Consider the following 19,499-nt stretch of genomic DNA (forward strand, 5'->3'; position numbering starts at 1 on the left):
CTCGAGAAACTCGTTTATATCGGCCACCGAGTCGTAGTTCATCGATGGCGCTTGCTTGGGTGCTTCCAGAGCCACCAGTGAGCGTCCGTAGTAGTCGATTAAACTGGCATTGGATATGGATTTGTCTCGGGTCGATTCACCAGTAATACTGGCAGCAGTAGTACACGCAGTGGTTCCACTGTTTCCACTATCAATAGACACGCGGGAGCCAGCCACGGTGGACACCGAGGACCGGGTAGAAGTCCGACGGCTCTTGGACCGATGGTGGTTTACTTGCGACTTCATTTTCTGCTGGGTCTGATACGACACCAGCGGAACAAGATAAAAGTTCATGGAAAATCAGCCCAACACTTGAAGAATTTGATGAAAGCGCGAACAACAGGGGCGATACCGCCTTTAAAGGGCCAAATCCCTAAGCATTGGACACAATAGCCGCCATATGCTGCAGAAGGTTTTTCCTGCAGGTGTCACAATGGCGGCTTATGGCGGCTTATGCACCTTGTGTATAGGTGTACTGGATATGGATCTGGGACGTGCATATGTACGTTCGTTTTGGGAAAAAGAGTTTATCCCCGGTAGCAAGTGCAGCCGCTGTACTCATTGAAAATGCCGAGAAACAGCAAAAGATAAGACCGGAGTTCAAGGCGATGTGTTGACTACTCAACCACAATAACAAACACAATCGGCTAAATTACGTGGTTGTTCGCTGAACCTCATTATCGTTTCATCTTCTATTGTTCGATGATATCATTTTTGCCCGATTTAAGAGCGCCGGCGCCTCGATAAGGTAAAGAACCCTACATCCGACAAGAAGCCCAAATCCAAACCCAAGAAAACTCCAGTGGAGATAATATCTAATGTAGCGGAGCCACAACCCAAGGGCTTTTCTCGGTTTATAAAGAAGCTAACGTGAATAAATGCCTACTGAACGCGACTACTCTTTCTTTAGCTTCCTCTGTTTCGCGTTTCCTGCACATGGTCTATCAGTGTTTCAATCGCAATCAGTCACTCTTATCACTCTCACTTATTGCCATGCTAGACAACACCATTTTGTTCCCAGGAAAGGGAATCGGAAACACCATAAGGTTGGGAAAGTCATTGTACACAACTATCAAGGCTTTGGACAAGTTTGGGTACAAAATGAAGATTATCTATTCCGGCAAGGATTACTTAAATACCCCGGTAATGATCCTGTTACCAGAAATTGGAGTTCGTTTGGTGTTTTCCAGTTTGAAATTGGTGCTCATTGAGATCTTGGATTTGCAAAAACTCAAGCTTTCATACAATAACAAGGTCTTGAATCCTTTGGTTCATGACGAAAATAACAATGAACTTCTCACACTCAAGACAGTTTACAACAAAATATTTGGGCCCACTTATCCCGGAACTTTACAAGGAGAAGACTACATTCTCAGCTACAATGGGATATCTTTCAAGTTCCACATTAATCTGAAGGTTTTGGTGACAAAAGTGAGTCGATTCGCTGGCGATGAAGACAAGATATTGTCCACCCTTCTCAACTCTAGTTATCCCGACGTCACCTGTACGGCTATTTCTGTTCACAGTGGTGACTCGTGGTCTGAAGTGGCACCAGCACTTGTGGCAGATCCGGTAGTTGCAGTAACATCGATCCGCAAGTTGCAAATTGATGTTAAAGAGGGAGTAGTGAAGGTGTTGTTTGACGATCGAGACCACATCATAAACATCGGCCGCACGACCCAGCAGGAAATACTAAACTTGTTTGGCCCCCCTGACGACTATTTCAATAAATTCGACTCGAGGTTTCTCATCCACAATCACCTATCCAAGTCTCTTGGAATCGACATCCACGACAACTCGCTCTACAAATTTCACAACTACTTTTCGTTGGGACTCGATTTTCTATACGATTTAACACCCAGAGGAATCGGAACTGGGGTCTTGAGGAAAATTGTGATCCACAATGGCCAGATTCCTGAAAGTTTGGATTTTATGAGGTGGAACAAGTGCAACTGGGAAATGTTTGAAAACTTCAAAGAAGAACCACGAGCTACATCCGACATGTATTTCAGAGACATACCGGAGGATTTCTTGGCAACCATAAACGCCAACGATAGCGTTCGACCTGTAATTCTCAATCGAAATGAATCGGAGTTCATCGACAACGATATCGATATAATCAAGGCTAACGACTTGGGAGACGACTCCGACTCGGCCATAAGCTCCAAGGCAAAGACATGGGGCCACTCCAAGCTCTATGGATGCGAGCGGTGTATCTGGGAGGTGGTGGACAGCAACGGGTGCATATCTTGCTTGACAGTGTTCTAGCTAGTGTGGGTGCACTGGGTGCTACATACAGTTTTTAGCTAGGTGAAATGTTTTCATGAGATTGTATGAGACTCACTGCCCAGGTGATAAATGATGCGCCAAAAGTATTGAACCCAGAAAAGCTATACACAATCCAGTTGCGTGGGCTACACATACAATATCTCGAGAACTTGGGCATCACAAACGACAAGTTTGAGGTTTTGGACTTTACGGGAAATGACTTGGTAACAGTAGGAAATATTCCGCGGCTTGCCAATGCCAAAACCCTCTTATTTGGCAACAACAAGATTGTGAGGGTTGAGGATTTGGGCGATAACTTGCCCCAGGTGCAATCTATACTGTTTATGGCTAACGAAATTGCATCTCTCAAGTCGATCGTTTCGCTCGCAAAATTGAAAAATCTCCACAATCTCATACTAATTGATAATCCGGTCACTAGAATACCGTACTACCGACTATTTGCCATTTGGACGATTCCTTCGCTTCAAAGTCTTGATTTTGAAAAAGTGAAAAATAGAGAAAGAGAAGCGGCAGAGACGCTTTTTGGCACAGCCTCCGAACCAAAACCGCTCGTTGAAGAACTTCTTACCAACAACAACGCTGCGCACGAGCCGGTGGGGGTTGCTAGTGGCGCTTCCAGCAAGCTCACGGAACAACAGAAACAAGAATTGATCAAGCAACTCGAAACTGCCCAAGACATTGAAGAGATAGAACGAATAGAAATGGCGTTGGCGACCGGATACTTGGAAAAACGAATATAGACCTCACACGCTACATAGACATACATACAAATGCATCGACGACCCAGTTTCAGCACTTAATTCATCGCTGTGAAAAATTACATAATTGGTCTGTGCGGTTGTGAGGCAGAATACGGTTGGTATTTCACATTTTTATTTGGCGCAAAAACCAATTTTTTGCAAACCAACGGTTATACACCGCCCGAGTGGCATACTGTGGTCTATAGCACTCCACATTTCATAAAAACCACCTTTGACATACCTTCAGCATATTTCCAATGTCACGGCCAAAAAGAAAAGCTGCCACAAATAAGTCTTATAATGATTTTATAGACGAGTCTATATTCGAGGAACATCGCCCCGACCCTCCGGTGGCCCGCAAGAAGCTGAAACCATCGAGTCCTTCACCAACTTCTTCTAGTTTGATCCCAGAACTGACATCTTTTCACTTCAATTGGCAGCCCTTACCCACACCAGCAGACTATTTTTCCAACAAATTGGACTTGAAAGATGCCTATGTTGACCTTACTACGCAAACGTTGTACTGTCCAGCAATGGCAAATGCCAAACGAGCAAGAAAACAAACCGAAGTTTTCCACATTCAAAAAGGCGATTACATCTACATGATCAGCGAACCGCCTGGAGAGCCATACTATGTTGCCAGAGTTATGGGATTCAAAATCAAGGGGGGACGAGCCAACAACGCTGAAGAAACCCATTCAAAAAGCACGAAAAGCACCCATGAGGATGCTTCAGCATACCAGTTTCAAGTGCAATGGTTTTATCGACCTCGAGATATTTCCAAATTTTCCAACGACTCAAGGCTTCTTTACGCCTCTATGCATACCGACACTTGCCCGCTAGCCAGTTTCCGTGGCTTGGTTACCGTCAAGCACCAATACGAAATTGAAAAAGACCCACAATACGAGCCTGGAAGAAGGTCTCCCACACCAGCATCTGCATTAGAAACCTATGCCAACGAGCCCAACTGTTTCTACTTTGATAAGCTTTTTGATCGATATATGGTCAAGTTCTACGATATTATACCCACCAAGCTACTTTTGGACGGATCGAAGAGCGAGCAATGCCACAATTATTTGATTGCATTACACAAGCGGTTTGAGTATGTGTTCGTTGAAACCTTGCGCTCGAAGACATTTGTTGAAGGTTTCATGAAGGATATTGCGTCCTGTGATAAATGTGGTCAATGGTGCTCCAATCAAGAATCTGTGAGTTGTGCCAGTTGTGGAAAACACTTTCACATGTACTGCCTTGATCCACCTCTTATGAAGAAACCCAGTCGAGGGTTTTCATGGTCTTGTGCTCCGTGTACAAAGAAGTACGATATTGCCCATCAAAAGAAGCGTATATTGATGCTTTCTCACGATAATAAACTGTCCAATGCTCAACAGCTTTCGGAAGAGCTAGATGGTCTTGACTCAACTGACGTTTCTGAGGAAGAAACAGATACCGATTCCAAAGCAAATACACCTTCTGAACTTCCACGCTATGAAAAAATGGCCATTGACTTTCTCAATGATGACGCAGATACAAGTCTTGAAGAACGAAGATTGAAAGAAGAATGGTGTATGAGATACTTGGGTATAAATTCCAAACTCGAAGATGGCGTTGACGTCGAAGACCGTTCGCCTTATCCAAGAGCTTCAACTCGGCTAGGTGCCAAGCACCAGGCTACACATATACCTGAGTTTTATGACCATCCAATAGTCTACTACGATGTTGAGAATAATGGATCAAGTTCAAGCAAAAAGAAGTCCAAGAAAACTCCAGTAAAGTCCAAAAAGAAGGACGAGGCTACTATCATTCCTCTCAATGTCCCGGAAGAATACAAAGACGTTTCTCCAAAAGACTATCCTCAATGGCTTCAGCCACGGCCAAAGGGGTACATTGAACGAGGTGAAGACGACGGTGATGGTGTAACGTGCAAACTTCTCTGGAAGGCTTCAGACGATGATATCGCTAACAATTTTGAGAAGCTTGATTCTTACATTGCTTCATGTGTTCCAGTGGCTGAAAGTTTAAAGATTCTACCTACATCTCCAAACTTCATGGACGCAATATTGTACCAGTATATGGAACACAAAGGAGATACAGAAGCTGCATTTTCTGTGGTTTCAAAGCTTACAAGGGCAAAGTTGAAGGAGCCTACATTCAATAAGGAAGAGGTGAAAAGATTTGAAAACGGTGTACGTACCTATGGAAGCGAGCTCTTCCCAGTACAAAAATTGGTAAAAAGTCAACCTGTTTCAATGGTGGTTCGTTTTTATTACTTGTGGAAAAAAACTGAAGCTGGCAAGCAGATTTGGGGCAATTTCGAAGGCAGAGTCAAGCGAAAGGATCAGAAATTAAAGGACCACATCAAGGAGGAAGAACCAAGCACTGGAATAAATGGACATGCCATTGACTCTTTAGCAAATCAGGACGACGATTCTTCTTATGATATGAACAAAATTGAAGCAGAAAAACGTTCATTTGTTTGCAAGCATTGTTCCACGGATTGTTCGTTACAATGGTTCAAAGTCACTGGTCATAATACCACGGCCGATAAAAACACAGCTCTTTGTTTTCGCTGTGCTCGTTTATGGCGAAGATACGCGGTTGTATGGGAAGATCCTCACGAAGTGGAACGGAAAAGTAAACTTTTTGGATGGAAAAGAAAGATTGAAAGTGAGCTTTTACACGATAGTCAAGCCATTCTAGGGGCCGCAACTTCAAGTGCTAAGAATAGCCCCAAGGAAACGTCTATCAAACGCCAGACTATGACTCCACCACCAAGCAATACGCTGTCTTTCACCAGTATTGAATCTGTAAAGCTGACATCCCCAGCTAAACGAAAGGCTCCCACAAAAGCTAGCAGTCCACGCAAGGCAATCAAGATCGAAAAGAGATCCGAATCTGTACCAAAACCCAAAGCCAAACCAAAGTCAGAACCAAAATCGAAATCAGAACCAAAATCGAAATCAGAGCCAAAAGCGAAATCAGAACCAAGACCAAAACCAGAAAAATCAAAGCCAAAACCAACGAAACCAAAGACAGAGTCCACAGAAAATGGAACCACAAAAGTTGCACGAATACCAAAGAAGAAAGAATCGAAAGCAGAGGGTCCAAAATCGGGAAAGAACGTCAAAGATGAAACGTCCGAAATGGTCCGTTATCCTGTCTTCAACTCTGACTATATGGTGCCTCAAATTGCTACTCAGAGTCTCACGCCAGTAATTACCGACTCGTTCATCAATTCCTTAGGAATAAGAAGACTACTTGACTTGGAAAAGTATTGGGAACAATACCCTTTTGCACATTTTCCAGAAAAACAACAAGCTGAAGAGAGCCACAAGTGTTGTTTGTGCTCTCTGGATACCATCACCAAGAAGAAAGCATCCAGCACAGATCTGGAATTTTTGAAATGTCGAGCCTGTGGAGTTGACGTGCACCTTACGTGTGCCAGTATATCTATTCCAAGCTCCACTCCGCAACCGGTGGACTGGTTATGCGAGCCTTGTGTGCATAAAAGTATACCGACTTCATCCACTGAATACAGCTGCTGCTTGTGCTTTACTACTTTTCCAGAAAACACCGAGTACTTGAGATGTGTCCAAGACACCCGAATGTGGTGTCATTACTTGTGCGCTGTGCTCGCTGGGGACTCTGTGAGTTTGGGAGTGACGGCTGCAAAAAAGAAAAACAAGAATCCGTTGGACCAGAATACAGTTTTGCAGTTGATAACGGTGAAAAGTGTCTCCAAACTTTTGTATGAGAACCACAACATCAAGTGCCATATATGTCAGCGATATGGTGGAGCCATGTTGAGTTGTGAGCTTCCACATGAAAAGACCAAAGTACATATTTCTTGTGCTCAGATTACTGACGGGTATAGTCTTGGGTTCACTTTGCAAGAAACAGCTGATAACAAGCATACGGCTTGCGTTGAGCTGGATTCTGGTCGCATTGTTCCCATCATTATGTTCCATAATGTGGTGCTGGAAATTGGTAGCAAAAAGTATCCATTGAAACAGTTGGGCAAAAAGATGAATGGTACCAATACATTAAAACCACTTCTTCAAATGCACATTGAAAACATAACCAAAGGACAACAAGCAAGCTCACACTTTGGTCCACTTGCACTTTCCAATCAGCTTGCTTTGATGAGAAGTCAAAATGAGCAGGAAGCTGCAAAAGAGATTAAACTCGATGAAAAGAAATGTACTGAATGTTCCTCCATACTTAGCCCTATTTGGTGGGAAGGTTCAGAGCTAAACAAGCCTGATGGTGTGTGCTGCAATGTCTGCTACCATAAACATCATCAGCTTGAAGAAAATGGGTACCATCTGGATGAAGATGTACTTCTCGAAGACATGATTAATTCACCATTGGATCCCAGCCAGTACGGATTGATATCTACGGATGATGTTTTGAGCAGCGTATACCCGACAGAACAGCTTTCTGTTCAGTAGTACATAAAGCATATACGACAATCGCACGACAATCCCAATGGCCCTATGTTCGCACACTGTCTGGTGTCGCGCTTGCAACTTAATTCTCAACACATCGCGACATTGTTTTCTCAACACCAACATGATAAAACTCGAGGAAAGCGACTCGCCGGCGATCCCTGGCCCGGTTTTGGAACGCGAAGAAGCACAGGAACTCCGGTTGATGGTTGCAGATTTGTTGGGACGCAAAAATGCCTCGTTTCCAGGATCTCAACCGGTGTCGTTCGAAAGGTACCATTTGAAAGAAACGCTAATGAGAAAAGATTATTTTGTTTGTGAGAAGTCCGATGGGCTCCGGTGCCTACTCTTCATAATCAACCATCCTGAGCGAGGAGAAGGGGTGTTTTTGATCACCAGAGAAAACGACTATTACTATATACCCAAGATTCATTTCCCTCTCAACAACGAGGAGCATGGCAAGTCTTTCCACCATGGAACATTGTTGGACGGCGAGTTGGTGATGGAAACAAAAAACGTCTCGGAACCATTTTTGCGCTACTGTATTTTTGATGCCTTGGCTATCAATGGAAAGGACATTACCAAGAGAACATTATCCACCCGACTCGGCTACATTACCGAGCATGTTATGAAGCCATTCGACAACTTCAAGCTCAAAAACCCCGACCTAGTGAATGCTCCCGATTTTCCCTTCAAAGTGAGTTTCAAACTCATGACTTCGTCATACCATGCCGATGAGGTATTGGCTAAAAAAGAGCAATTGTTCCATGAGTCCGATGGGCTCATCTTCACGTGTGCGGAAACACCGTATGTTTTCGGCACCGATCAGACCCTCCTTAAGTGGAAACCGGCGGAAGAAAATACCGTTGATTATAAGATGGAATTAGTCTTCAACAAGTACCAAGACCCCGATATGGACCCTCGAGACCCCGATTCCACGTATACTGACTACGACAGCAAGCCCGATACGATACTACTCAAGGTTTGGAAAGGAGGACGAGAGTACGAAGACTTTGCCAAACTCCAACTCGACGACGAAGATTGGGAACGATTAAAACAACTCAACCAGCCTCTCCAGGGCAGAATTGTCGAGTGTCGCCGGTTGAAGGAGCCAGCAGGGGTGTGGGAGATGCTTCGGTTCAGAAACGACAAGAGCAACGGGAACCATTTCTCGGTGGTAGAGAAGGTTATACATAGTATTCAAGATGGAGTGTCAGAACAGGAGCTCATCAAGGCATGCCCAGAAATTTCAAATGCATGGAAAACACGGGCCAGGGATCGTGCGCAGCAGGCCAAAAAACCACCAGCAGGCCTGGGACATGTGAAACGTGAACATGAACATCAGCCGTCGCAGCCATCGAAACGTCCCAAAGTTGGTGAACGACCAATTGAAAACGAACAAGAAAACGACAACGACCAGCAACGAGATCATCTTCCGGACATTCCAACCTACGAAGATAGCGACGAGGACTAGTATGGTCCCGGCATGTATTTTATCGAAAATAAGCTCTATGTATTATATTTATGGTGTTCGCGCACTTTTTTGCTCTCTTTCCATGATTCATTTTCATGATTCCAAAGTCAATTGCAGTTATAGGGGCTGGTCCCTCGGGCGCTGCTATGGCCAAGGCTCTACTTAGAGAAAGGTGCTTCAGAATCAAGGTGTTTGTGAGGAGATCCCAGTTCGGGGGTCTTTGGAACTACCGTGGTGAAACCGATATTGTACCAACTCCCAGTGAAAAACCATATTTTGTGAAACCAATTTTGGACAACGATAACATTATATGGCCCACTCCCGCATACGAACACTTGGATACAAACGTCCCCAAAGATGTGATGACTTATGGAAGTTTACAATTTCCAGATTCTCTTCCCATCTTTCCGCATCGATCTGATGTCAACGAATATATGCAAAAATACGCCGAAGAAATACGGCTGGTGACTCAATTGGAAACAATAGTGGTGCTGGTGACAAGAAGTATCGATAAATGGAAAGTGGTATCTCGTTTGGTTTGTCAAGAGACTTTGGGAGGCCAAGTTGAAGGTGAGAAGGTGAGAGATGAGGTTGAGTATTTTGACGCAATTGCAATAGCTGTGGGCAACTATGATGTTCCATACCTTCCTACAAAGCCAGGCATGGACGAGTGGAACTCTCGTTTCCCTTACTCTATCAGTCATGTCAAGACATTCAAATCATGTGCTCAATTTGCCAAGGTTGAAGGAAATATTGTCGTTGTGGGGAACTCAGCATCTGCTGCAGATATCTGCTACCAGCTAGCTGAGGGCTTGCAGAAGAACATTTACAAGTCAAGGCGGTCCGATAACCCACTGCCAGTCAGTCCAAGTACAAAAATTATTGAAAACCCCGACATCCACCATTTTGATTCGTTTTCAAAAACTGTGGTTTTTGTGGATGGAACCAAAACTGAAAACGTTGATAACATCATATTTGCTACAGGCTACCTCAAATCGTTTCCTTTCTTGAAAGAATTTGACCAGTCTTCTACACCATTGATCACCGATGGACAGATGGTACATGGAACATACCAACACATTATCTTGTATAACTTTCCCAACTTGGCGGTTTTGGGACTTCCCAAGTTTGTACTTCCAGCAAGAACATCCGAGTCACAAGCATGTTGGCTTGCCAAAGTATGGTCTGGGAAATTGCAAATTCCGTCTAGAGAGAAAATGGCAGAATGGGAACAGCAAAGACTTGAACTTAAAGGTCCAGGAAAAGAATTTCACGATTTGAAATTCCCAGAAGATGTAAAGTATTGCAATAGTCTCAATGCTCAGGTGCTACAAAATATAGAGTCTACAGGCATTGGACTCAAACCAATGGTTTGGGACAAGCACCAGACAAGAGTGCGAGCATCTATGAAACGTATAAAGGAAGCATATGTCAAGTATAGAACATCCACAGGAAAACTAGCCGCCAACTACGAAGAATTGGAAGCGGTGTACCCTGGGTGCCTAGTCAATGACAAAGTGCTCGAGGACCATGGATTTCACTTTGATTGACTATGTAGTCTAAGAGTTAGTAAAATGATTTGCATGATTCGATTCTGCAATGATATCAAATCTAGTAGATAATGCAAACGAGATTGTATCGGTTATCGCTCCAAATTGATATTGGACCCAAATTTGGCGTAGAGTTGCTTTTTTAACGACGCCAATTGTTCATCGATCTCGTCAATGGTTTCTTCAGTCTTGGATATTTTGCTTGCCAATTCTTCGTCTTGCTTCTCGATTTTGAGGGTTGCTTGGTCTGCAGAGAGAAAGAAAAATGCTTCGCCAATTTTGTATTGGATCTTTTCTTCTTCGTCAAGCATTTCAATTTCCAATCCGAGATCATCAAGATATTCCTTCTCGACGGTGTAATTTTTCAATGTGTCTTGTAAATCATCTTTTTTATTTATGAGCGACGAAAACTTGTTTATACGTTGCTGGTCCTCCCACGAGACCTCGGTGGCGGTGTTCTTTTGACCTTGGGGTAGTAACTCCATGTCGATACTGCTGTATAGCGGTTTGAGAAAATACGAGAGTGTGCAGGACCGACGAAGCGAGTTGAACCCTCATGAATTAAACTGAAATCGAAATTGAAAGAAAAGATAGGGACTTAAACTACCACATACTGCTCAGAACTGCGACCAGATCACACTCATTTTTAATACTTCAGTTCCACGATGCTGACAAGAATACGACAACTAATACCACAACTTCAAATGAAAGATCCAAAAATAACTTGAATTTTCAAGCCAATACTTTAGGCAATCCCCTGATAGAACACTCTACATGTAATACTCCACACTCCCTTTCTTTTTGACTCTGATAAACCCTGCAATTTGCAGCCGTCTAGTGCCGTGTATTGGCGCGCACCCTAAGCCAGTCGCCAAAATTGCCGTTTTCAGACCACCGGCAAACCCTTAACTGCATCTCCGAGCGAGAAGTTCTATTTCGGTTGCAAACGGCCACGCATTTATAGACCCCTCAAATCCACAATCTGTTCCTAATGACACTTCCTGACAATTATAATCTTGTTCACATCACCGATAGAGATCTTCTTGATTTCACACGTAGCCAGAATGGTGCTTCTTGGCGTGGTGTGCTCAGTTTACAACAGTATATAACTAGAGAAGTTGTGCTTGCAAAATCAAAAGCCGTTAAAAAATTGATGGTTTTCGTGCTTGAAGACTCGACAAACAACAACAAACTTGCATCCATTGAGCTCTTGGTGAGAGACGCCACAAAGTTTGTTTTTAATGGAACCAAAGCTGAAAAACAACCAGTGGAATGTGGAGCCATTGGAGGTGTTTTTACTTACCCACAATATCGAGGCCAGGGGCTTGCTCGAATCATGGTGGACAAGTTGATGAAACAAGCCAAAACGAGTATTATGGGTTCTTCTGGTTTTACATTCTTGTACTCTGAAGTTGGTGAATATTATAATCGCAATGGGTTCATTTCTTTCAGTGTTCCATTGTGCCATATTCCCGTTTCTTCCACACTTACCACTTCCATATCATCCAGTGATACGATTACGCTTCTTGGCTACCACGAGTTCAAACCTTACTTTGAACTTTATCGTCAACGATACGAAGAGCGAATCATCAACGATGTCGAAAAGGATCACAAGACAAGAATATCGCCCAACATCACCCTGGACTACGTTGACTGGTTCCACTTGCGTGCCAAGTACATTGCGTACCATCTTTTTCACCAGAAACCAGCCATTGACTTCGAAGCTGCTTCTTACGAAGAACTAGTTGAAAAATTTCACTCTATAACTCCAAAAGTCTTCGGACTCAAAATCACAGAAGCCAGTACCTTGGTAGGGTTCATTGTGTGGACATACGACTGGAGCACCGCTGCAGATGGAAATCCATCGAACACAGTGACAGTTATTAAAGTCCATGTGGAACCAGGTTACGATGTCGACATTTACACCTTGAGATTATTGACCCACCTTAAGATATTACTTGAAAAGCAAAACCAAGAAAATGATACAGCAACCAGTGGATTCGTCAAGATTGTCGTTTGGGACAGTGATACGAGTGAAGAGGTTAGGGCGAAATTACAAGCAAAGTACCAGGCTAAAACTGGCATCGATAACCCATCAAGAAGCGCAATGCTTTTGCACGAGCCCAGCGACCACCAGAAGTTATGTGATGGTGAACTCATATGGGAGAACAACAACAAAGTGACGTGGTTCTGAAGGCAGCAATATAAGGCATAACCAGAGAATACTTATTCAAGAGGAAGTAGAAGTAGAATGGTGAGGTAGAACCAAGAAGTAGAACCGAGAAGTAGAACGGAGAGGTAGTACCAAGTAATAAGAATTGAAGTTGAGAAATCAATTAAAACTAGAAATTGTACTTTAATATGTATACACAGAACTCAAATCTAGGTTGAGCACAAGCTGAATAGCGATTAAATAAACCTATATCTTGAATCTAAACCTGGTTTTGTCTACAACATTGGCACAAGTTTGTTTGCACGGTGCAACTGCTGCAATTCACTGTTTCCTCCAATATGTTTTTGGTTTATAAAAGTGTTGGGTACAGTTCTTTGTCCGGTAATCTCTTGCAATGCATTTTGCATAGCAGCTCCATCAGAAACATTGTTCAACTCAATAATGTTCACGTCACTGGCTCCAACTTGGTTCAACAATTGCTTGGTTTGTGAGCAATATGGACAGTAAGATTTTGAAAAAACCACAATTTTGTTTGCATTGATCAAACTTTGGACCTTGCTGATGACTTCAGGAGATGATGGTTCACTTTTGAACCAGGAAAGCAAGTACCCTAACATTAGTGAATCAGTTTTTTACGCAATCTTCAGCCACACGACCTACTCGTAATCGTCGCTAAATCGTTGCCTCATAGCCAGGACTGCATCCACAAGCGAGTGTTCTGGACAGGACAAACGAAGAACGATTTCGTCTGGTTCCCAATCTTTTGCTTCGTACTCTTGTATGCTGGTACTGATTTGTTCGAATTCTTGGTAGAGTGTCTTGTGACCCTCGATAAGCTGGGGTGTAAGCGTGGGAATCTTACTATTTTGTAATAAGTATTCTCCACCAGTGTCTTCGAATGTATTAATGACAAGCGAAACAAATTCCAAAAGTGCCTTGACGTTGTGGGTGTATTTACTGGCAATTGCGTTCAACAGAACGGGCTCTTCACACAAACTTTTTGAGGCGGAACGAAGATGGTACCTGATAGGGTCCAGCTCGATATCATGGCATAGCTGGTAAAGCCATTGCAAATCGAATTGCGGTTCCTGAGGATAAGGAATTAAACTCGAATACTGATAATCTGCAATGGTATCAATGGCTTTTCTAATAAGCGAGTATTTGGACGTACCAGAAGGATACCGGTCATGAACGCTTTCTTTGAGTTCTGGCACCGGATCGGGAAGGGTGTCAAACAGGGTCTTTAACTGTGGCAGTAACAGAATATTTGGAACTTCGAGCCGATACAAAAAGCCACCAATGTGTCCCCAATGGACAAAACTCTTCAAAGCAACGAGTATATCGGGTGACGTCAATGCTTCCTCACCAAAGTATTCCACGAGGAAATATTTCATGTAGTAACTTTCCACTTTGACTCCAATATGATGGTCAGTATGAAGAAAGTTGAGTTTGGCACAAAGCATAAGATTAAGGCCCATGGTACGATGCTCATCCAGCACCAGCTCCAAGAGTTCAAAAGCTCCTTGTTTATATTCCTCAACATCAAATTGAGAATTACGATAATGAATCACTGAAGAATCGCCAACTTCACACGAACCTTTTGTTTCGAGCAAATCTGCCGTGCCAACGATAGCACGACAAAAGTCCGGGTACAGCTCGAGAATGGTACCGTCATTGATTGTAGATAATATAGAATACGCCGAAACCGCTCCTAAATGCAATTCGGGCTGTTCTGGAAAAATAATAAGATGTTTATCTTCCTCCCTAACCCGCTGAAAAGTTTTGTTCACAAACTTGTATTTACGTCCCTTGCGGTTATATTCAACTTTGTTAAGCTTGTCAATGGAATTTAGCACGGAATCAGCCACTGCAACCAAGCAGTCACCAGAGGACATGGTGAAGAAAACAAATACGCGAGAATGTAGCGCTTAGGTAAGCGAAACCAAATAGTTAAAAATGAGCAATATAAACAAAGGGGAAAGTATGAGAAAAATGAGAGAAAAATAAAAGAAAATGAAGTGAAGGAAGGCATGCAAAAGAAGATCATTTGCGAACGTGAATGTTTGCGATCACAAACGCATTGCATTGGATCATATCTCTTTGTTATCTCGCATCTGCATGGCGCAGATCTACGATAACGGTTCGCACCCTGCTGCCCGCGCACGACCGTGACACCACCGCCTGCATGCATTGTGCGTTTGCGAAAGGCGCAACGAATGATTTTTGTGTGGGGGACAGCAAAGTCTTCGGTTGCGAACGCTGGGTGCCAAGGACCAAGGCCTACCAAGAAACGGCACCTGTCAGGTGACGTAATTAGTTCTTGGTAGTTAAAAATATTGGTATAACAAAAATAATTTGGTACCACGTTTTCGTAAGTTTTTTTCCTGTCAGGTGCGCTGCATTACGAACTAAATGTCTCGATATATTTGCGGTAAAAAATATGACATATACGTCGACCCCTCATTCGCCGATCTATGCGCGCACTAATATGACATCGCACATCAACAAGTGTGCAGGATGCCAGCATGCTACAAAAAAAAAAAAAAAGCGTGACATAATGATTATGCTTCCTCTACGGGCCGTTGTTCTTTCAATAATTTAATTTTACGCCGGCGCGCATTAATGAACCAGTTTGACAATTGCTGCTGATTTAGCCCTGTAGCCGCCATGAGATGATTCTTTTCAAACGAGTTGTGATGCAAGTGCTCGTTAAGCCACTTGAGTAGAATGAATGTGGTTTCTTTGGGAAGGTTATTGCGAGTCTTACGCTTGGCTCCTGGGATCATGCTAAGGTGGTCGGCATTACTACCCCTACGTGGCGTACTTCCACCGATGCCTGCAGTGGATTTCAGCTCGTATGTGGGCAGTGGAAGCTTCCAGCACAGCAGCCGTGGAGATACCGAGGGTATAGATGATGGTGACGGTGGAAGATTGTTATTTTGTGTGGATGATGATGGAGTGGTTGGAATATGTGACAGCGAATTGGTTCGGTAAGGCATGTACCGTTGTGGCGTTTGCACAGAATAATGGTAAGCTGGGGCTTGGCGTTGGTATTGCATTTGATAGGGGCTCAAGGGATAAGCATGGGTGAACGAACGATGGGTGAGTGGCGGCCGTAAAATTGGTGGAGGAGGAGGAGGATTAAGGCCTGCCAGAGGAGACCTCAAGATATCCGAGATGGGTGGTAATGATACTTTATGTTCCATATTGTAACTAGCAGACCAGCTGTAGTTTTAAATAAATAATTCGTCGCGATATTTCACTGGTTTCGACAATAAATAAAGTAGGGGCGGAAAACCCTTAATATATAAGCCCGATCGCTGCAAGATCTCACCCACCCAAGAATAGGTTGTGAGCCCGCGGCTGAATATGCATGCATGCTTGGCACATTTTTGAAATGACTTAAGCAGGCCTGTGATAGACCTGATAAAGTTGCGAGGGGACGCAACTTGACGCTTTACGAAGTAAACTCACAACCAGACAAACTATTCATTGCCAAGAAGTCTATGATATACACTCTCGTTTTATCACGCCATTTCTCTAGCCGGTATAGACTAAGTCCAAATCCGGGATGCCAAGATGTCAAATGCACGACCTTGCATATCGCTGCATTCATCTACACTGCTCTATTTACGAACAGGGCTTGTAAACAGGGCCCCCCTTAACTACTGGTGTGCGGGTGTACTCCTATTATTTTCGCCGAGCCCAGACCTGCGGGCAGCCCGCGAAGCGTAACAGTACTGCGCCTGTGCATGACGCCGTTGGCGTTTAAGCGGAATCACGTCAAGATTGTGAACGAGATTGTGAACAATTAGGGCACTATTGTCTGAAGAAGTATTGAAGGTGTACAGCTTTTTTTGTGGTCCCTTTTCAGTGGTGGTGATCGTCACCGATTGTCAGCTCATTTCATCGGCTTTAGCGAAGTTACACAAAAACCGTTTGCGGGCAGTGTCAATTTTTCACAGAACGTCCTCGATGCACGCCGAAACATGCATGCACCATAATTTTTCACGATAGTCTCTCCTGCAGATGGCTAATACCACGCCGAGAAGAGCAAGGGTATTTTCAAGCCATGGCGCGAGTCATGCATGTGCGGTTGTTGGGGTAAATCTCTGACGCCAAGCAAGATGGGATGACGTGGTACGTGTAAATAGGGATATACGAACTCTGTATGCAGGCCGTCAGAGTCTTTCATTCAATACCTGCTCGAATTGATGTTTATCCCATTTGATGTACTTGGATCGATTTTTAGTGAAATCTGATGTACCGTATTTCTCGTAGAGTTTAAAGTAGGCATTGACAGTCAATTTCTTGATTTCATTTGAAAGGTAATTGCGAAGGTTTGGATCGGAAATATTGAATTTCTCGTAATTTTGAAGCGCTTCTTCAAATGATTCATTGAATTTACGAAACAATTCCTTGACTTGTTCTTTTTCTTTGCTTGAAAGTCCCAGGCTCGAGCTTCGAGGCAGCATTGCTCCGTGGGCTATGGCATTTGTGGTGGTTATGTTTGTCATGTCTCGAATAATAATGTACGAAGCGTAATTCCAATCGTCCAAAAAAAGTTTGAGAAATCGATTTTTCAAACGAGCAAGTCGATCCATTCCAATGGTTGAAAGAGTGTCAAATAGCTGGTGCGACCGGTTGATGATGGTTTCTATAAGAACCAAATTCTTTATGAGCAAATACCCTTGAGTGCTCTTCTTAGAATCGTCAGATCGCAAACCAATTTCAATGTTAATCATCACACAGTCAATAATATCACTAAAGTATGATGATAACAAGGTTTCCGGACTATCATCGATTACCCCATTATTTGAAACCACAGAAGTGTATACCAGCACGAATTTCAACCCGGTGAGCCATGAACCCAAATTAATACCTTGAATCAAATCAAGTAAAGACAGAGGATATTCCAGGACTCGGCGGACCCTCAGGATGATTTCCACTGTGATTTCCGCTATGGTTTTGTCGTTATATTTTTCAACGCTGGTGACTCGAGCATCCACCCATTTCATCAACTCTCCAAAAATGTTACGACTGCTTTGAGTGAGTCTCCCATAAGCATCATTGAACCTATCCATGGTTGCAGGTGACAAGTTACTAGCCACCATGAATTTGGAAAAATGATCCAAGTTTTCAATCACTTCAAGAAGCATTATATCATTGTCCAAAACGCCTTGAGAACTAACAAATTCATTGAGTGTATCCACCACCGAAGTGTAGCTATCATTCACCACTCTGGCAACTATACTGGACACAATCTTGTGGTGGTCGATGGCTATATTTTGGTTAATTTCAGCAGCAAGTGCAATTTCTAGTTTGATCAGTTCGATCAATTCGTTATTGTAGCGATTGATTCCATTTGTTCCCTTTTCATAAGGGATCCGCGAGTTTCTCTTGACTGGTTTCGTAGCCTGCTCCAACGGCTTGACGAGTTGGACCAAGTTGGTGCTTCTACTGCGAATGTAAAGCTTGTTGATAGTGTCTTGTTCAAACGTAGATTGCAGGTAAAAGTAGGAAAATACCACACAAATATCCTCCACTTTAGGAGGATTTAGGATACGTTGAAAGTAGTTTTCGAGATTCAAGTCCAGCTTGTCGATAAGCGTCTCAAAATTCATCAAAATACCTCGAAATCTTTTAATTTTCAGCTTCATTTCTTTGAGAAGCAATTTGGATTGTGCAAGTGTATCGATATAACGCTTGACTCCAATGACCTCAATGGAGTTGGAGAGCACCCCCTCGAGCTTTGCCGTCTGGGCAGCGTAGTTCAGCACGTCTGAAAGAATAGAAAGGTCATTATCGATTTGATCTCGACTGCGAGTGAGTTGATTGACATCTTTCAAAATCGGTTTGATTTTTGTAGATGCTGTTGAAGACTTATCGGAGATTGTTCTAAGGGAGCGGGAGATGGACGCGAAGAGCTCCTTGGATTTAGTAAGGTTTTGGTTGAGCACGGCCACATCGGCCTCGTCTACGTCAACCATAAGAAAACAGATGAAAACGAAAATGCGAAATGAGAAAATCAGTGAGAAAGGTGAGAAGAATTGTAGACTTAAAAAAAATAAGGAAGTGGGGAGTGTAGTAGCGTAGGAGTGAATTAGTGTATAGAGAGTGAGGAGCGTAGAAGAGGGTAGTGTAAATCAATTGACTTAATTTTCGTAATTGACTCACTGGTCGTACTTCTCTATTGCAGCAACGACCCGTCATTATAGATTCGACTAGTGTTCAGATTCGTGTTTAAATTGGTGTTCAGATTCGTTTTTGTGAACTGAATTTCGTATTTTTCAATTGACCAAAATGACTCATAAACCAACTCTTTTAGGCTTTGATCTTTGACTCACCTCATCTCATATTTCAGTGCGAATAATCTCAACTCATCATGTTTGATCCCATGGAAACTACAACTAATACTCCCGAGGAGCTTTCCTCCTTTGTAGAGAACATGAGACAACTTACAGAGTCCAAGAAGACAGGAAGGAAAGTTGAAATCAATCATAGCGCTGGTTTGATCACCAGTTGGATCATTAACGAATGGGTCTATAAATCACGAAAACTTCCCTGTCATGCCCGAGGGCTTTTTACGTTAAACGAGAAGATCATAGTTCGTGGTTACGACAAATTCTTCAATGTGGATGAAGTTCCAGCTACAAAATATGAAAGTTTAAAGAAAACTTCAGGACCGTACGAAGTGACATTGAAGGAAAATGGATGTATTATTCTTATTTCTGGCCTCGAAGACGGTACTTTGGTGGTATGTTCAAAACACTCGACTGGAGTAGA

The 19,499-nt window shown here is 43.1% G+C and overlaps 11 protein-coding genes across 11 annotated transcripts; 6 read left to right on the plus strand and 5 right to left on the minus strand. All coding sequences in view use genetic code 12, as the record gives it.

The window, feature by feature from the left end:
- Nucleotides 1–975: 975 nt before the first annotated feature.
- On the plus strand, nucleotides 976–2,307 carry PGUG_01537 (uncharacterized protein; the record flags this gene model as incomplete). Its single annotated transcript, XM_001485816.1, has 1 exon — nucleotides 976–2,307. One exon carries the CDS (start codon nucleotides 976–978, stop codon nucleotides 2,305–2,307), a length of 1,332 nt encoding a protein of 443 aa, XP_001485866.2.
- A 65-nt stretch (nucleotides 2,308–2,372) lies between these two features.
- LEA1 (U2 snRNP complex subunit) lies at nucleotides 2,373–3,068 on the plus strand (the record flags this gene model as incomplete). Its single annotated transcript, XM_001485817.1, has 1 exon — nucleotides 2,373–3,068. The coding sequence occupies one exon, from the start codon at nucleotides 2,373–2,375 to the stop codon at nucleotides 3,066–3,068; it is 696 nt and encodes a 231-aa protein (XP_001485867.2).
- Nucleotides 3,069–3,325: 257 nt separating this feature from the next.
- PGUG_01539 (DNA-binding E3 ubiquitin-protein ligase) lies at nucleotides 3,326–7,519 on the plus strand (the record flags this gene model as incomplete). The annotated part of the gene is made up of 1 exon (XM_001485818.1): nucleotides 3,326–7,519. One exon carries the CDS (start codon nucleotides 3,326–3,328, stop codon nucleotides 7,517–7,519), a length of 4,194 nt encoding a protein of 1,397 aa, XP_001485868.2.
- Nucleotides 7,520–7,556: 37 nt separating this feature from the next.
- On the plus strand, nucleotides 7,557–8,990 carry CGT1 (mRNA guanylyltransferase; the record flags this gene model as incomplete). Its single annotated transcript, XM_001485819.1, has 1 exon — nucleotides 7,557–8,990. The coding sequence occupies one exon, from the start codon at nucleotides 7,557–7,559 to the stop codon at nucleotides 8,988–8,990; it is 1,434 nt and encodes a 477-aa protein (XP_001485869.2).
- Nucleotides 8,991–9,085: 95 nt separating this feature from the next.
- PGUG_01541 (uncharacterized protein) lies at nucleotides 9,086–10,540 on the plus strand (the record flags this gene model as incomplete). Its single annotated transcript, XM_001485820.1, has 1 exon — nucleotides 9,086–10,540. One exon carries the CDS (start codon nucleotides 9,086–9,088, stop codon nucleotides 10,538–10,540), a length of 1,455 nt encoding a protein of 484 aa, XP_001485870.2.
- A 92-nt stretch (nucleotides 10,541–10,632) lies between these two features.
- Nucleotides 10,633–11,025, minus strand: PGUG_01542 (tubulin-binding prefolding complex subunit; the record flags this gene model as incomplete). The annotated part of the gene is made up of 1 exon (XM_001485821.1): nucleotides 10,633–11,025. One exon carries the CDS (start codon nucleotides 11,023–11,025, stop codon nucleotides 10,633–10,635), a length of 393 nt encoding a protein of 130 aa, XP_001485871.1.
- A 506-nt stretch (nucleotides 11,026–11,531) lies between these two features.
- On the plus strand, nucleotides 11,532–12,734 carry PGUG_01543 (uncharacterized protein; the record flags this gene model as incomplete). Its single annotated transcript, XM_001485822.1, has 1 exon — nucleotides 11,532–12,734. The coding sequence occupies one exon, from the start codon at nucleotides 11,532–11,534 to the stop codon at nucleotides 12,732–12,734; it is 1,203 nt and encodes a 400-aa protein (XP_001485872.2).
- A 254-nt stretch (nucleotides 12,735–12,988) lies between these two features.
- Nucleotides 12,989–13,330, minus strand: PGUG_01544 (glutaredoxin; the record flags this gene model as incomplete). Its single annotated transcript, XM_001485823.1, has 1 exon — nucleotides 12,989–13,330. One exon carries the CDS (start codon nucleotides 13,328–13,330, stop codon nucleotides 12,989–12,991), a length of 342 nt encoding a protein of 113 aa, XP_001485873.1.
- Nucleotides 13,331–13,369: 39 nt separating this feature from the next.
- On the minus strand, nucleotides 13,370–14,608 carry PGUG_01545 (uncharacterized protein; the record flags this gene model as incomplete). Its single annotated transcript, XM_001485824.1, has 1 exon — nucleotides 13,370–14,608. One exon carries the CDS (start codon nucleotides 14,606–14,608, stop codon nucleotides 13,370–13,372), a length of 1,239 nt encoding a protein of 412 aa, XP_001485874.2.
- Nucleotides 14,609–15,274: 666 nt separating this feature from the next.
- Nucleotides 15,275–15,919, minus strand: CUP9 (transcription factor CUP9; the record flags this gene model as incomplete). The annotated part of the gene is made up of 1 exon (XM_001485825.1): nucleotides 15,275–15,919. The coding sequence occupies one exon, from the start codon at nucleotides 15,917–15,919 to the stop codon at nucleotides 15,275–15,277; it is 645 nt and encodes a 214-aa protein (XP_001485875.2).
- A 975-nt stretch (nucleotides 15,920–16,894) lies between these two features.
- Nucleotides 16,895–18,703, minus strand: EXO70 (GTP-Rho binding exocyst subunit; the record flags this gene model as incomplete). Its single annotated transcript, XM_001485826.1, has 1 exon — nucleotides 16,895–18,703. One exon carries the CDS (start codon nucleotides 18,701–18,703, stop codon nucleotides 16,895–16,897), a length of 1,809 nt encoding a protein of 602 aa, XP_001485876.2.
- Between the last annotated feature and the right edge of the window lie 796 nt (nucleotides 18,704–19,499).

Source organism: Meyerozyma guilliermondii, genomic scaffold, assembly GCF_000149425.1.
Source record: "Meyerozyma guilliermondii ATCC 6260 scaffold_2 genomic scaffold, whole genome shotgun sequence".
In the NCBI taxonomy this organism is placed as follows: domain Eukaryota; kingdom Fungi; phylum Ascomycota; class Pichiomycetes; order Serinales; family Debaryomycetaceae; genus Meyerozyma; species Meyerozyma guilliermondii.